Raw genomic sequence first — 17,442 nt, forward strand, 5'->3', positions numbered from 1 at the left:
CCTGGTACCACACAGAAGAGGACTAAGGCTGGCAGTGCATCCACGGCTCCTGATGAAACCTGCCAGATCCTGTATTTCCCCATAAAACTCCCAGTCCCTTGCTCTGGGAGGGATTTGCAGCCTTGTTGTTATTGTTGTTGTTTTTAGTATATATGTATTTTTTTTTAAAGATTTTTTATTTATTTATTTGACAGAGAGAAATCACAAGTAGGCAGAGAGAGAGGAGGAAGCAGGCTCCCCGCTGAGCAGAAAGCCCGATGCGGGGCTCGAACCCAGGACCCGGGATCATGACCTGAGCCGAAGGCAGCGGCCTAACCCACTGAGCCACCCAGGCGCCCCTATATATGTATTTTTAAGATTTTATTTATTTATCTGGGAGAGAGCGAGCGAGCACGAGCCAGGGGGAGGGGTTGACGGGAAGGGAGCAGCCCACTCTGGGCTGAGCAGGGAGCCAGAGGCAGGACTACATCCCAGGACCTTGGGATCATCACCTCAGCAGGAGACAGACGCTTAACCAGCTAAAAGCTATTGTTCTTCTTTATCCCAAACCGTGTCTTCCAGTTATAATTTGGTTCGGAAGCACAGAGGTTCGCTATTGACAGCAACACAGTGTGTAAAAAGTGAAGTATTGTACTATTTTTTACATTTTCTTACCTAAACTTAGCAGGAGTTTAATATTGAGACGATACTCCTACTCCATCACTAATGCTGTCTTTTAAGAGAAAAAAATGGCTTAATTTTCTTTTCTCAAAATTTTAAACATCCTCAGGAACTAAATAAAAAAAATTAGATCATCTGGCCTATTGTGTACAAAATGGCGAAATTCACACAGTTGCTAAAATCTCTGGGAATAAAGGTTGCTCATTCTTTCAACTTGGCTTTTTTTTTTTTAAGATTTTACTTATTTATTTGTCAGAGAGAGAGAGAGAGAGAGAGAGCACTGGCAGATGGAGGCAGAGGGAGGAAGCAGGCTCCCCGCCGAGCAAGGAGCCGGAGGTGGGACTCCATCCCAGGATGCTGGGATCATGACCTGAGCCGAAGGCAGCTGTTCAACCAACTGAGCCACCCAGGCGTCCCTCAACTTGGCTTTTCATGTTGCCCTAAACAGAGCTGTAGCACAAGGTCAGCATATGCCAGGTGATCAGTCCCTCCCACTTTATGAAAATCTGATTTCAGAATAGCTTTCCGCACAGCTATCTGCATTTAGGCCTGTTAGCCACAAGGTGGAGGCAAAGATATTTTTATTTGAAGCAAGCACGTCCTGCCTGGCCAGGCTTGCGGCAGCTCAGCATCCCGGGTTGCAAGGATCTGTGTTTCTGGGCTTGTAGCATGAAAAAGACACTTAATCCATTATTGGAAACTTTCTTACTGGGGCAGAAGCAATATAGGAATTCCGAACCCCTCCTTGGTGGATGGGTAAGTAGGTATTATTGTTAACTGCAAGCTAGAATTTGCAGGAATTTGCGGGAAGAATTAGTTGTAAGACGATGAGACTTGCAGTGGTGCATGTAGTGGAAAGAATAATTAGGTACTTTCTGGCCTGGTGGGGAAAAGAATATCTCAGATCCTGGAATGGACAAGGAAGAAACTGCCTCTGGGAAAGGCCATCTTTTGACTTGATTATCCATAACCGGGTTTTCTGTAAAGGGAGACAAACATTTCATTCCATAATTGACAGCATTTTCATAATGCAATGGCAGACTGAGAGAAAGTAGTATTAGAAATTCACCCTTGCCCAGTATAACCACTTAGCCAGCAGGTCCTTCACTGGTTGATTTCAGATGCTTCCCTTTTTCTAGTTTGGATGAGGGTGCCCAGACTATTTTTTTTTTTTAAGATTTAATTTATTTGAGGGAGAGAGACAAAGGAACGAGAGAGAGAGCACAGAGGGAGAGTGAGAAGGAGAAGCAGACTCTCCACTGAGCAGAAAGCCCGACTTGGGGGCTTGATCCCTGGACTCTAAGGTCATGATCTGAGCCAAAGGCAGATGCTTAACCAACTGAGCCACCCAAGTGCCCCATGTACTAGGCTTCTAAAGCAACGAGTTAGACTTTTGTACAGCAGGTTCCATTCAAGACTGATTAAACCTGAATCTCTGAGAATTGCTGGTCTCTACACTGGGTGAAGGCAAGGCTTTGATGGTGGGGAGGGGTACACAGAAAGAAGGCCAGAGTCATAAAAACACAAGCTTCTTAGTCTTCTTGTTTATTTCTAGCTGTTTGGAAATGACTCAATTCTTGTTTCATTAGAGCATATTGCTGTTGGATTAAATGACATAATAGAAAGGCTTTCCCCTTGTTATGTTTTTAAATTAAAATCTCCATAAAAAGGAGCTTTTTAAAAGAATTTCCAGGAAAAGGTATTAATATACTAATCCTGTGTAGCCCACTTAAGGTGATGATTCTCAGGTGATAGTTTAAGAATCACCAACAAACTGATGGTTTTGGAGGGGAGGGGAGGGCTGGGTTTGGGTGAGACTGGTGATGGGTATTAAGGAGGGCACGTGTTGCATGGAGCACCGGGTGTGGTGCATAAACAATGAATTCTGGAACACTGAAAAGAAATAAAATAAAATAAAATAAAATGGAAAAAAAAGTACAAAAGAAAAAAAAAGAATCACCTGTGGAATGATTTAGGCATCTAGAAAAACACAGGGTGTTAGTACTACAGTTTGAAAGACATTAAGTCTTGTATAGGACAGTGCAGTTTCCAGAAGTTTTGTGTGATGGCTGAACTGCATCGGTCAACTTGGCTAGGGTATGGTGGCCATTTGTTTAGTCAAATGTTAGGCTGGATGTTGCTGTAAAGGTATTTTGTAGATGTGATTAACATCAGTCACCAGCTGACTTTAAGTAAAAGAGATTACTACCCTTTACTTGATATGCATAGGCCTCATCCAGTCCAAGGCCTTAAAAGCAAAACTCTATTTTTACCTCGAGGCTGCAACACAGAAACCCTGTGTGAGTTTCCAGACTGTCCGCCTGCCTCATGAACTTCAGGCACTCCACGACTGGGTGAGCCAATTCTACGAACTCTCCCTGTTTTTCTATCTCCTCTTAGTTCTATTTCTTTGGAGAACCCTTACTGATACAGTTTGATTGCCATTTTTAGAAACAAGGAATTGTGTTTGTTTCTATTATGGTGAGTACCTTGTTTTTGGAAGAAGGTGATAGGTAATGCATAAAAAACGGAGGATTGTTTATATATATATAATAGACACTAACAAGTAAAATCACCTCTGGTTGACAGTAGATGGAAATTCAAAATCATCTCTTTAATGACAAAAAGCACTTAGGAAGTAAGTGTGAATTTTGACAATATCTTCTCAAAAGATCTCTGCTTCCCATAAAGTGTAACAAATACAACCATAATTATGCATATAAAGTCTCAAATTTAAACTTGTATCATAATGATGGTATATTTGGGTCAGAGATCCTTAATATAAGAAAAAAAGCAATGAAAGTTTTTCAGAGTTTGCTGAGAAATATATTCAGGGGAACCATGAAAACACTACTTCAACCCATTATATAACATTTATTGAATATTTAGTGACAAAAAACACCCAGTTCTCCTTGGTTGGGCATAAAAATGCTTGACCAAAATGTGCATGATGTAGTGGTTTATGAATGATTTCTCAAGAACGGAGCGAATTTTCCAAGATTAATTTTACAGAGCAATAATTCTGGGTGATACTCAAAGAAAAAGGGGTCAATGGTTAAATTAGGATCACTAAATTATACACGGTCGATTGTGACTCTTCAAGGAACATACATAATATTGTTTCCAGAACTAATTTCATCAGGGAGCACATTCTTCCAATATACCTTCCAAGACTAATGGGCATGGCATCTGGACTTGAAGGCTAAGTCTCTGCTTTGTTCTTCCCTGTTACTGTAGGCCACTCATTTGCCTTTTTAGAGTTCCATTCTCTTAATTTTATCAATAATGTTACATCCCAGAGTTGGTTTTTTGAAGCTTCACCAAGATACTTTGGAAGTAAAAAAGGACTTTAAGAAATTTAAAATCCTGCCTAAATATGTAGTGCATAATTTGTTGCCCCCCTCCCCCCCTTTTTTCTTTGTGTCATCTGAAGAACTTTCTACTTGAGGTTAATTTCCCATTTTGGAATATTTGTGGGATGTAAGATTGGCCCCTTCTACAAAAGCTGCAAGGAGACAGGCATTTTATTTTCCAGTTACTGGCCGCTAAAGTCTTGAGGATTTGACCTTGGCTTAGTTAATGATATTCTTCCTGTGAGAAGACTTAGAATCTTGAGGCATGACCAAGGATGATTTTGGTTAATGTAACTCCACTTATATTTGCTACAAAATCTGCTTCATCTCTACCATATAACTCTACATCCACTATGAGATAAATGTAGATTCCTTCAGGCAATTACTTATAAATATAGAAGTTTTCCTTGGCTTGTATTGATTTCAGAGAGGTGCTTATTCTAAAAGTATGACTGTTTTTTTTTTCAAAACAAAACCTGTCCACTTAGAACATTCATTTTTCCCTGAGCAAAGGAAGCACACAAAAATAATATCTTATACAGTGTACATGTGGTAAGTTGAATTAAGCTAAAATCAGGTTTTTAGAATTTTGACCCAATAAATTGCTCTGAGGGCTCATCTTTAGCAAAGATAAAAATGTTCAGATCACAGAGATTTTTATGCAAGGCAGATGTTACCTACTTAATGCCACACAACCTGTAGCTGGGAGCACAAAGGTGTTCTCAGGAAGGAGTAGTGGTTCTTTAAGAAGTGAGGGATCCCAGGCTATTTATGATAGAAGTCTGGCTACCTTTTCCTTAATGGTACCTATTAAACCTGAGAAGCAATCAAGAAAGGGAGCTTAGTGTGCTGGGAATTTGAAAGTGGATACTTAATGTTGTGAATCTTCTAGAAAGACCACAGAGAACTAGAAGAAAGCAGGTTCTCATGAGGCTGGGGCTGCCTAAAACAGCATCTTCGTGAAAATCATAGGGACAGAGCTGAAGATCAACATTGTAATATTATCCTCGGTAACATTTGTGGTCTGCATTGTATTTATTTTCATAGCAAATTATCAAACTTATCATTGTATAAAGATATTGTAGCTGATAAAAAGCAGGGAGTATCCTACTGGTCTCCCCAGGAGCTCTGGTTTTGCTTAGGTTAGGCCATCAGATGGTCCCAGGTGGTTTCAAAACCAGATCTATAAGAATAATAAAAATAAATGTTAGAAAAACAGCTAATGGGCAACAGTCATAATATCACTTAGCAGATGTTTATAAGGCCTGGTTATTTTTATGTTTAAAGAGAAACCTGTCTAGCATGACGCATATATCTACCATGGCCCAATTCATGGGTCCAGACCAAAAATGTAAGAAATTCCCAAGACCTGTCTAAAAGGCCATCACTGTTGTTATGTTAAGGTATATCGTAGCTTTTCTCTTTTTCTTTGAATTAATGTTGTGTGTAACTTTGCACTCAGAGAATGAATGGTTACAGCCAAAACAAAAAATGCAGCAACCAATAGCACATGAGCCTTCCTAGTCATGGGATTGAGAGAGTAGTTTTTTTTTTATAAAACACTTAGTGTAAGTTTTTATCAAATCCCCCTCTACTTTGTAATGAGGCAAATATGTCCCCTCTACCCCTTGGTTACCAAACCCGCTGAGATGCAGCAGCAGCAGAGTTATACCATAGTTCGATGTGTACAGTGCAAGGGATTCCATCTTTCATTGTACAGAGTTTATGCCTTTGAGGAAGAGACAGGAGAGACAGGAGACTCATGCTTTCTTCATGGGTTTCTCTCAAGGTGTAAGCACCTGGCTGTGGTGACTGTGATTCTGGTGGTGTTTTCTATCCAACTTGAATCTGTGATGGGAGCCGACTCCTTTATCTGTCGGCAACCCAGGGAACACTAGTTCCCAAGCTGAAGGAAAAAAAAAAAGCTAACTGGCCTCATGGGATTTCGCAGGAACCTGTAATTCTCTCTCTAGTGAGGTATGCCACAATGAATTTTGGGGCTTGAAGAAAGAAAGTGATCAAGGGGACCAATAACGGTCAAGATGACAACTCCGGTTTATAATATTAGTTAAGAATGAAGTCGTGTCGCATTGTTGGCTGGAAGACTGGGATCATAGGTGTACTTAAGGGTGAGAACCCCTGAGGCCAAGGCTTCAGCTCTTCATCTGATGAAATGCAGATGATATGATACAGATTGACGCAATACAGATAACTCAACGTCTCTTACTGAGATAGAATGCATAGCCAGCTGCAGTTGGTTTAACGGTTTTAGGAGCTACTTCACACTGAACAGTACATGTCCCTTCTGCCATGGGAGAGTCGACATGTTCTTGTAAGAGAAAACTCAGAAGAATATGAATCTATTCTAGAGCAATTTAGAATACGAGAAGACTGTCTACCTGGGGGAAACCCATTTGAGTTTAGGTTCATGTTATCTGTAGTTGAAGCCGCAGCAGCAATTTTGCAGGTAGGACTGCCACTTCCTAGGTGTTTTCCATACATTCCCTCCCCTTTATCATTATAACAGTGCTGAGAGCTAGATACTGTAATGCTCTTTTCGCAAAAAAAAAAAAAAAAAAAGACACTGAGCTTTAGGGAGTATAATAACTTGCTAACAAAGATAGATAGTTGGAGGGGGGATTCTAATGTAGAGTGGGTAATTTCAAGAGTTTCTGTGACCACCCCCATTATCCTGCCTCTCAGGATGTTAATTTTCTTTTTTTACTGTTTTATTTTCAAAGAGTTTATATTGGATGTGATGGAATGATTTGATTTCCTTAGTCAATGGTCTTTGCTTCCATATCATTTTGAGGAATGTTGTTAATAAATCAGCAAAATAACAATCTTATAACATTAAAAAGCTTCTCTGTTCAATGAAGGTCTGAAATAAACTGAAATGATTTTCATCATTTTTAATCTCAAAAGTAATGTCTTTAAAATGAGTGCAATTAAATCTGGAGAGAATAATCTTGTAACATTTTGAGGTCAACTTCAGTTTACAGTGTGAGGTTCTATTTTATGCTCTTAACATCATCATGTATTTTTTTTAATGGGTGAAAGTGTAATATCTAAAATAAGCAAGTGATAATACTTTAAACATGTTGATTTAATTTGAAAAATGCCTCTTTCCTTCTAAGAACCCTGTTCTCTTTAAGACTTGATGGATTCTGACTTTAAACTGAGTCTTTAAACTTTGAATGCACCAAAGTTGCTGAGATGATCTCCATGTTGTCATTATCTTAGATGTAATGTTGTAATGGGTACAGTACCAAGCTGGGGACCTGGATTCTAGGCCTAAATGGATCAGAAGTTGGTTGTGTATGTGTGTATAAGCTCCTTAACTTTTCCATATGCTTAATGTTTTCACTGTAAAATGAATTTGAATAGATGATAGTTAGCAAGGAGACTATTCAAATTGTTCTTGGATTTTTAAAGTACATATCTGGGACTTTAAAAACTATACTTACTTGCCTTTAAAAACTATACTTACCTAAGACCACACACATGCATCAGGACTATAGGATGTTTTTCATTTCAACATCAATCTGAAATGAAAAAACGTTATTTAAGTCACAAAGTATCTCATAAACTGTTGCAGAAGGTATACACAAATTTGAACCTTGCTTGAGGGAAAAGATTCTTGTCAAATGTAGCTTTATATTAAATTTTTTATTAGTCATCATTCACATTTATTTAGTTTTATACTGTCCCTGCCCTTAGAATTTACAGTGTTCCAGGAAAAACAGACAAGAAAGAAATGACTGTAGTTACCAAGTGCCAGTTCCAGGGTGTGCATGGAATGGTAAGGGCTAGCGGAAGAGCTTGAGTGCCAGGGAAGGATTCCCAAAGGAGGTAGGTGAGGCCTAAATTGAATCCTGAGACTTGATGAAAGATTTAGTCAGGTTGGAGTGAGCATCAGGCAGTCTGCGGTGAGTCATTATGTGCAAAATCCTTGAGGTGAGAGCAAGCTGAATGTACTTGAAAGACTGCAAGTAGTTCAGGAGGAAAAAAAAAAAAGGCAGGAGGAACGAGAAGTAATGGTAGGTCCGACTGGAAAAGAAGTCAAGGGTCCAAACTCACTATTACAAAAACAAGATTTTAGATGCAATGCAGATAGAGGAATGTGCTATTTTGTATTTTACAAAGGTTATTTTGACCTCTCTATAGAGATGAGGTTCAGTGTGAGGCATGGAAGGTGGTGGGACTGGAAACAGAAGACCAACTGGGACATTGTAATTCAGGCAAAAGTTTGCCTACACTTAAGTACCAATAATGTAGAAGTGGGGAGGTAGAGATAACTGATGTGTTAGAATCGATGGGATTTGGTATTTGGACATTTATTAAAAAAAAAGACAATATCAAGGTCACTTGTTAACTTAGACAATGAGTAAATGGTGATGATTCTCATAACCTTAGGAAACACAAAAGGAGGATTTTAAGGGGAAGATTTTGGACATGTTGAAATTAATGAAACACTTTTTTAGTCTGGTTCAGAAGTGCCGTTTGTCATTCTTCTAGTGGCTGTGCCGAGTATATTTAGAAAGGTAGATAGAGGTGGGTCCCTGGGTATAAATGACTTGGAGTCAATGTAGTAGATAGGCAATATTTTTAAGGAAAAATCTGTTAAGCAAATGTAGGGCAAGGAGATTTAATAAACTATATCCCAAATATTATAGGAAGACAGGACAAATATTGACACCAAGCATTGAGAATCAAAACAAACACTGTTCTAACATGAAGTCCTGGAGGCCAGCTCATTAACCTAACTGTGAGATTAGTGTAGAAAACCATCTAAAGGGCTAAGATAGGGGTGCCTGGGTGGCTCGGTGGGTTGGAGCCTCTGCCTTCGGCTCAGGTCATGGTCCCAGGGCCCTGGGATCGAGCCCCACATCAGGCTCTCTGCTCAGCGGGAAGCCTGCTTCTCCCTCTTTCTATCTGCCTGCCTCTTTGCCTCTTTGTGATCTCTGTCTGTCAAATAAATAAACAAAATCTTAAAAAAAAAGGGCTAAGACAAACAGCAGAGGGTCTCCTCTCCCAGCAATCCAGACAACCACATGTGTGCGAGAGCCTCCGTTCCATTTGTCTCCCTCTTCTCTAGCAATTACTGAAAGATTGGCTCTTCAGGAGCAGCACTGCTCTACATTAGCTGGATATGAAGCAAGAAAATCATTATAAGCCTGCCTTTTCATCGTCGTAATTGAAAATTCAACATTTCTAAATAGCAATGTGTTATAATAAAAAATCTGAATGCAACTCAAAAAAAGAAAAGCGACAGACTTGAGGGAAGCATGCGTTGTGTGCTGTTGTTCAGTTTGTCTTCTATGATGTCAAAAAGGAAAGTGTGTCTATGGATAAACAGATAACAAAAATTGCTTTTTGACAAAATGTAAAAATATAAATACTTAGTCCTTTTAATAATTGGACTTTCAGCAAAATCTGCTGGTAACAAATTCTAGGTGAAGTAATTTTATTTTTCCGGGATAAAGAAACCTAATTCAGATGTTGTAGTTTGGTAGTAAAGGAAGGGACTGCTCAGCTGTTTTATGCTAAGCGTTTTAATGCTGGAAATGACCAAAATATTCTAGCAATCCAACTCCTCCAATTTTTGTTTAGAATTTCACTTGGCTTGCATTTTCATGAAAGATGAACATAATCTATTTCTCAGCAGAATTTAAAGAATAGGCTTTTATTCTTCATCTGGAGTTCTAACTTTATAAATGGCTACAAACAAGATTGACAAATAGGTTTGGTTCTAGGGTGTGAATGTACAAATTAGAAGAGAAATCAGGATCTCCCAGGATATTAAGCAGAAAAACAAGGTGATGTAACTCAGTTTGGCAAACTAATTAGGACTTTGTTAGGTGCTATACAGCCAGAAACAAATAAAACGTCACTAAATTGTTAGTACTCAGAGCACAAACTTGCCTAAATTTTAAGTTTTAAATTCCAGCAGTGTGATTAGTTTCAGGTATATGACATAGTGATTCAGCATTCCCTACATCACCCAGTACTCATTATATAGTGCACCTTAATCCCCATCACCTGTTTAACCCATGCCCATACACCTCTCCCTTCTCATGATCATCAGTTTTTTCTCTAGAGTTCAGGGTTTGTTTCTTGATTTTTTTCCCCTTTGCTCATATGTTTTATTTCTTAAAATTCAACATAGGGAAATCATATGGTACTTGTCCTTCTCTGATTGGCTTATTTCACTTAGAATAATACTCTGCAGCTCCAACATGTTGTTGAAAATGGCAATATTTCATTTTTTATGGCTCAGTAATATTCCATTGTGTGTATATATACCACCTTTTCTTTATCCGTTCATCAGTAGATGGATACTTGGGCTATGCCCCTTCAAATCAGTATTTTTTGTATCCTTTGAGTAATTACCTAGCAGTGTAATTACTGGGTTATAGACCAGTTCTATTTTTAACCTTTTTAGAAAACTCCATATTGTTTTCCAGAGTGGCTGTACCAGTTTGCATTCCCACCAACAGTGTAAGAAGGTTCCCCTTTCTTAGCATCCTTGCCAACACATGTTTCTTGTGTTGTTAATTTTAACCATTTTGACAGGTGTGAGGTGGTATCTTCTTGGAGTTTTGATTTGTATTTCCCTGATATTCAGTGATGTTGAGCATCTTTTCATATGTCTGTTGGCCATCCATATGGCTTCTTGGGTAGAAGACATGAATAGACATTTATTCATTTTTTTTAATTGGATTATTCAGTTTCTGGGTGGTATCTTATAAGTTATTTATATATTTTAGGAGGCCAATGCCTTATCCATCAGGCCACTGGGGCTTCTAGTTATTTATATATTTTGGATACCAACCCTTTATCAGATATATCATTTAAGACTTGACTAACTTTTAAAAAGCCATTTTAAGTATAAAAAAATATACTTATATACATATAAGTATTCTCAATGTGCTCTAATAGAATATTAGAAATAGAAAAATGGTAGAATAATAAGATGAAACAAAGCTTTTGTCATTTTCATGGTTTAAGTGAAGATCTTCAAGAATTTACACAAGTTTATCCAACTTATAGAAGAGGACTTCTAACTGACATTAAATTATTAGCCTAAATATTGACTTACACAATAGTTAAATTCTTTTCATGTAAAAACACAAAAATGTTGAGTCAATAATGGATCATGAAGGATGTTTCCCCAACACATGACAAAATAAATAATAGTAAAATCAGTCCAATCTCAACAGCCACGGCCAGAGTAAGAAAAGGATATAATTTAATATCATAAGCAGAAAGAGGGGAGCAAAGGAAGAAAATATTTTGGCATAGAATTGTTCTTTTTTAAAAATACTTTTTAATTTATTTATTTGACAGAGACAGAGATCACAAGTAGGTAGAGAGGCAGGCAGAGAGAGAGGGGGAAGCAGGCTCCCTGCTGAGCAGAGAGCCTGATGTGGGACTCAATTCCAGGGCCCTGAGATCCTGACCCTAGTTGAAGGCAGAGCCTTAACCCACTGAGCCACCCAGGTGCCCTGGCATAGAGTCGTTCTTAACCCAGCCTCTCTATTCCAGAAGTGGAATTGGTGAGACAACACAGTTCTTGGAATTATTACTAATAACTCCAAATTCACAGTGAAGTAAACGAAATGTTATCTTTTTGACTCTTCTAAATAATTAATGACTGCTGGGGAGTAACAGGGCAAATGGAAGATGCAAATGGGCTTACTGTATCTGAAAAAGGCCAACAGAAACTCTCCCCATGGAATGGGATAGATACAAGTTGACTTGGTAGAAGACATCCTAGCGGGCGCCTGGGTGGCTCAGTTGGTTAAGCGACTGCCTTCAGCTCAGGTCATGATCCTGGAGTCCCGGGATCGAGTCCCGCATCGGGCTCCCAGCTCCACGGGGAGTCTGCTTCTCCCTCTGACCTTCTCCTCACTCATGCTCTCTCTCACTGTCTCTCTCTTCTCTCAAATAAATAAATAAAATGTTAAAAAAAAAAAAAAGAAGACATCCTAGCTTAAAACATATAACAAAATCTCAGAGAATGACCAGACCTATAGGCAGGGAACCCATATGGCCTGCATTGGGCTCTCCTCCCCTCCTTTGTAGGTTCCGACTGCATAAAGGTAGGACACTAAGTACTTGCCTCACACTGGCTTATAGGAGAAAACCCACAGTCTCAGATGTAGTAGAAAGGATACACTAACAGACTACAGAAAAAAGGGCTTGCTGGAAATGCCTGTTATGCACAAGGTAAAAAAATAAATGACCTGGCATCTATGCAAATTTCATTTAAGGGACAGAAGGAAAGTTAGGAGGGGAATAGGGTAAAGGGAATGGAGGAGGAGGGAGATTAACATTTACATTTAAAGAAAAGTGAACATAAGAGCTAGTGGGAGTGGGGAGGGTAATTGGAAGATGTGTGACTTTTGATTTCTTTAGCTTTTAAAGTTTGGAAGCAAATCAATAGTGTCTAAAATTTTTTTTGTAATTAAAAATGACTCCTTTTTAACTTTTAGAACCTCTTACTCTAAAGAGACATTAGTGACCATTAATTTTCAGTTGCACTTTTTTCTTAAAATTAAATTTTTTTGATTAAGAGAGAAGGTTTGTGATCCAGGTTTCTAAAAGTGTTTCTATCTACTGACACCGATATGCATGTACCTATATGAAGTTAAATTCACAAATATTTACACTCACTGTGTGAGATGGACACTTTCTACCACATTTTTTTTTCCGTCTTAAAAAGCTGTTAATATGTTATAACCTTCAGTTTGAAAAACGCTGCAGTATACTTTGTTAACATAAGGGTTTATGAATATAGGCAACAAAGTTTTCAACTGCCTCAATTTGCTTTCAAATTAGCATAACAAAGAAACAGTAATTGTTTTGTCTTTCCTATGAAAGTGTCAGGAAGAGTCTGACACATAATGGCATCTCAGTAATAGAGGAGTTAGTAAATCTGAGTATAGGAGTTCTTAAAATACTGTACAGTGCTAAGTAGAGGGTTAAATTTTCTTACCTCTGAATCACAGTAGAGTGGAGGTGAGTTTATGGAACAGCACTTGGAGGCAAAGTCTGAGCGCTTGTCAATCAGCCCTTGGAGTTCCACCGCACTGGCATCAGGCAATTGTGCTTTTAATTGCTCTGCTAGTCTGAAAGACCATGTGTATGTAAGGTTTTATTAGATGTACTTTATAAACCTTTCTGATGCAAGATGATTACTCCAGGTCTCTCACAATAAAAAAAAAAAGTGGAAATAGTTCTTAAATTTCAGATCTGTGGAGTGATTTTTGGCAACTCAATTCGAGGTTAGAAAGTGAATCTCCATCTCTTTTAAGATCCTAAAAGTAAACTTACAATTCACGTTGCTGGATTTGAATTCCTGTCTCTCCCCTTTCACTTGCTCAAGTATATTAACATGACTCCTTCCTCTCCTATTCTTCCTGACTTTTCATCTTCTCTCCAGGGCTAGTTTTCAAGCTCCTTAAAGAGTATTTTCATCATGGGACTTTATGCCACCTTAATACTTTTTCTGTTCTCTATTTTATACAATTTCCCCTTCAGTGTGCCTCCTTCTCAACTGGCTGTGTTGGAGAAACACAAAGAAGGTCAGAAACTTTGACTCTTGTTAGCTCTACTATCAGTTAACTTTCCGTCTAAGATGGTGCTAGGACTTGAGTTCTCAGGATTGTCTGTAATAATCTTGGTATCTCTTGACTCTTTCAATGGGTAACTCAGCCTGGTTTTATGACCTTCTCCAGGAACTACTTGCCAGCCTAGTTGTGGGCAATGGGAGGTGGTAGAAACCCAAAATTGTCTAGTTGAGGCAAGGTGATTGCTGGGAAAGGACAAAAGGATGAGGGGGCTAGTTGACTCATAAAAGCATTACTGAAAGTAGTAAGTCCCAAGTTGGAAGAGGAGGCAAGTCAGACCAGAAGGAACTCAGAGAATGGAGAAAGAAAAAGTGTGGATGTGTGTGTGTGTACTGTTGTGCAGGATTTCAAATACCTGGATGCAGTTGTCTCAGCCTTTGATTTCATAACCCCAAATGTCAGTTCTATTCCATTGTTATTTTTAATATATTGCGATTATATAAATTGTTAGTTGCCCAGTGTAACCCTGGAGTACAAAACTTGTATTATGTATTTAATGTTATTCTATACTATTTTCTGACAATTGAGAAATAAGCATTTTGAACTTAAGGTTTTCACAATTTTTCATTTTCTTTTAGAGTTCTGCTAAAGCAGGCTTCATGGGGGTCATTGAAGGAGGTGACCTTATGGGGATTCTTATGTCTTTTTGTGGAGCTCTATTTGTGCTTGCTTTAGGTCTGTGTTGATCAAGAGGATTTGAAATGGATCTAAGAAATCTATTTAACGAAGTTGGGAATGCCATGGATCTTTAGGAACCCAGTAAAATTCCTTTCACTACAGTGGTCTTTCTTCTCTTACTTGAGAAATAAGACTGTTGACTCATGTACAACATGACTTATGATTAGTTATTTTCAATTTGTAAAGAACACATGTTGGTCATGGGTGATACTACACTTGATGGAAAGTTTGTGTTGTCTTGTCAGACCCAATATGCCGTAAAGTTAGGTAATCTTTTTCGGCAGTTTTCTAGTTCCTCAATTATGCGTGGGGACATTTACGTAAGCTTTAGGGCAAGAATGTTGATGAACTTTGGGCTAATTTGTTGTTTTTGAATCAAGTTCCTGCGGGTCTTATAATTCCTACTTCTGTGGCTACGTTTCTAATTCACCTCTCACCTGAAGCACATGACTTTTTTTTTTCCCCTCTGAAAAGGACTTCCTTTCTTCCTACACAGATACTAGATTCTACTTTTAAAACTCTTGATTGCATCTCTTCTTTATCTTAATCTTCAACTCTACTTTCAAATCACAATACCAAACTATTATTGACAAATGTGGAGAAAAGAGCCAAAAAAATCCCTTACTTTTTCTTATACTCAGTAAAAGTGTTTTCTGAATAATCTGCACATAGTTTTTGTCCCTTCTCAATGAAAGAAGATAACTCCTTTTTCAGTTGAGGGCCCTGTAAGAAAACAATTACATACAAAATTACTTGTCTTGAAGCATTGCTCTAGAAGGTGTTAAATCAGAATTTTGTTTAATGTATTAGGATATGTGTTTATTATCTACATCAGACATTGGCAGACATTTTCTGCATAAGGCCAGATAGTAAATATTTTTGGTTTTATAAGCTACATATAGTTTCTTTTGTAATTATTCACTCTGCCAATATGGCACAAAAATAGCTATAAACTATGTGTAAACAAGGAGTAAGGCTGTGTTGTAATGAAACTTTATGAACACTGAATTTTGAGTTTCACATTTTTGTCATAAAGTTAAAAGCAGACCATTTTAAAATAGAAGACCATGCTTTGCTCACAGGCTGTATAAACATAGGCTCTGGGTCAGATTTGGCCCATGAGCTACAATTTTCCAATCCTTGACTTCTATCAAGGTTGCTAAAGAAAATGGTAGGGAATGGTACCTGAGCATTCATACAGCCGGTAGCATCTCCAGAGTCACAGCATTCGGCAAGGCTTTTCAAGGTTGGCTCAAGTATTTTACTGAGGAATACTTCTGGAAGATGAGTTCTCCTGCTTAGTTCAAATGTATACCTGCCATGAGAGGAGAAGGAGAGAATATTCTTTAACATGAGTAGATTGGTGTATGTGTGTCGTGCTTGAAATTGGACCTCTATTATGAAGGCTGATCACCTGGCTTCTGTATCTTAATTAAAAATAAAAGATTTAGGTACAACCGACTCTAAATCAACAGGTTTGGGATTAAGAGTCTCATCAAAATGCAAATTATTAATAGTTGCTTTGGAGCTATTCAGATTAGTTAATACTGAATTAAAGCTTTATGTGGGCTACACACACCCAAACACATACACACACACACACACACACATTCTATATAAAGCTATTTATTTCAAATGCATATGGAACTAGCCTTTGTGTAACTATAATACAATGAACATTACATAAAGCATCAAGTAGGTACCTTGAATGGCTTTTCTGTAAAAGTAGATTTGTGCAAATCCTTCCATTGTCTTATTCCATTGCTCTCTTTGCATTTGTGAAAATACTTAGACAAATATAAATTAGTCTAAAGTTAGTCTGAATTCTCCTCTCTAATACTGGCAATTTTCTGACCTGTTAATCCATCCTACTTGTGAACTATTTTTATGCCATGGATATGCACATACTCGTAGTTTATGCAGCTCATGGTCTGTGCAATATATGGCATATTTTAGTTCTTTGTTGGATGAAAAGAGATGAATGGGAAGAAATGGTAAACCTTTAATTTCTTTGTCATTTAATGCTAGTGAATATCAATACCATCAGGAAAAATATTACTCTTATCAACTGTACTTACTGATCTATGGCTTTGGTGTTCCCTTTATCACATACGTCTGAATTTGTGGGCAGCTCAATGGCTGGCAGCTCTGGTGTTGGAGCGGCAGGCATGAAGTAAGTGCACACAAACACGTCCATGGGCGTTTTTTCTAGACAGCAGTCCTTAAACTTAGAATCCTTTGTGGATAAGTTGTCACAGATTTTTACTGTGTATTCAGGCAGCTATAAAAGCAATTGTGAGTTTGTGTGCTGTTAGTTTCCTGGTTGGCCTCATTAAAAATAAGGAAGGGTTAGGGAGACTTACAAACCCTGGCATGGTATATAGGAAAGGTTCTAAGTCAGGTTATAGAAAAACACCTATTAACCCAGACCTGTTTTCTTAGTGGAAAAAGACCAGGTAATACTACGTACCTCTTTCTTTTTTTTTTTTTTTTAAAGATTTTTTTTAATTTATTTGACAGAGAGAGATCACAGGTGGGCGGAGAGGCAGGCAGAGAGAGAGAGAGGAGGAAGCAGGCTCCCTGCAGAGCAGAGAGCCCGATGTGGGACTCGATCCCAAGACCCTGAGATCATGACCTGAGCTGAAGGCAGAGGCTTAACCACTGAGCCACCCAGGTGCCCCCTACGTACCTCTTTCTAAAGAGGTCCACAGACTTTGAGTAACCTTTATATAAAGCAACTCTTCAAATTCATATCCGCTTGGAAGGATTATATAAATGAGAAATGGTGGGAAAAGAAAACTGACACAGTTTATAACAGGTATAAACATGAGCAGTTTCCAATAATCTAATGGTTGCAATATTGTTCAGTAGAACTTAATGATGAAGTGGTCTGCCTCTATACTGTCCAATACTATTGAGCATTTGAAATGCAGCTACTGGGGCACCTGGCTGGCTCAGTTGGTAGGGCATGTGGCTCTTGATCTCAGGGTTGAGAGTTCCAGCCTCATGCTGGGTGTAGAGATTACTTAAAATTTAAAAAGAATTTTTATTTATATTTATTTATTTATTTATTTATTTATTTATTTATTTATTTTTAAAAGATTGTATTTACTTAT

General features: G+C 38.2%; 1 protein-coding gene across 1 annotated transcript in view; it reads right to left on the reverse strand.

Moving 5' to 3' along the window:
- Nucleotides 1–5,024: 5,024 nt before the first annotated feature.
- Nucleotides 5,025–17,442, reverse strand: part of GC (GC vitamin D binding protein) — a 34,014-nt gene continuing 21,596 nt past the window's right edge. Inside the window, exons 8-13 of the mRNA XM_047719488.1 lie at nt 16,405–16,607; nt 15,512–15,641; nt 14,952–15,049; nt 13,015–13,147; nt 7,504–7,558; nt 5,025–5,196 (exon numbers count right to left, since the gene is read on the reverse strand). Coding sequence (XP_047575444.1) covers nt 7,529–7,558; nt 13,015–13,147; nt 14,952–15,049; nt 15,512–15,641; nt 16,405–16,607 — 594 coding nt within the window. The 3' untranslated portion in view covers nt 5,025–5,196; nt 7,504–7,528. The remainder of the gene's footprint in view (nt 5,197–7,503; nt 7,559–13,014; nt 13,148–14,951; nt 15,050–15,511; nt 15,642–16,404; nt 16,608–17,442) is intronic.

Source organism: Lutra lutra, chromosome 2 (genome assembly GCF_902655055.1).
Source record: "Lutra lutra chromosome 2, mLutLut1.2, whole genome shotgun sequence".
Lineage (NCBI taxonomy): Eukaryota > Metazoa > Chordata > Mammalia > Carnivora > Mustelidae > Lutra > Lutra lutra.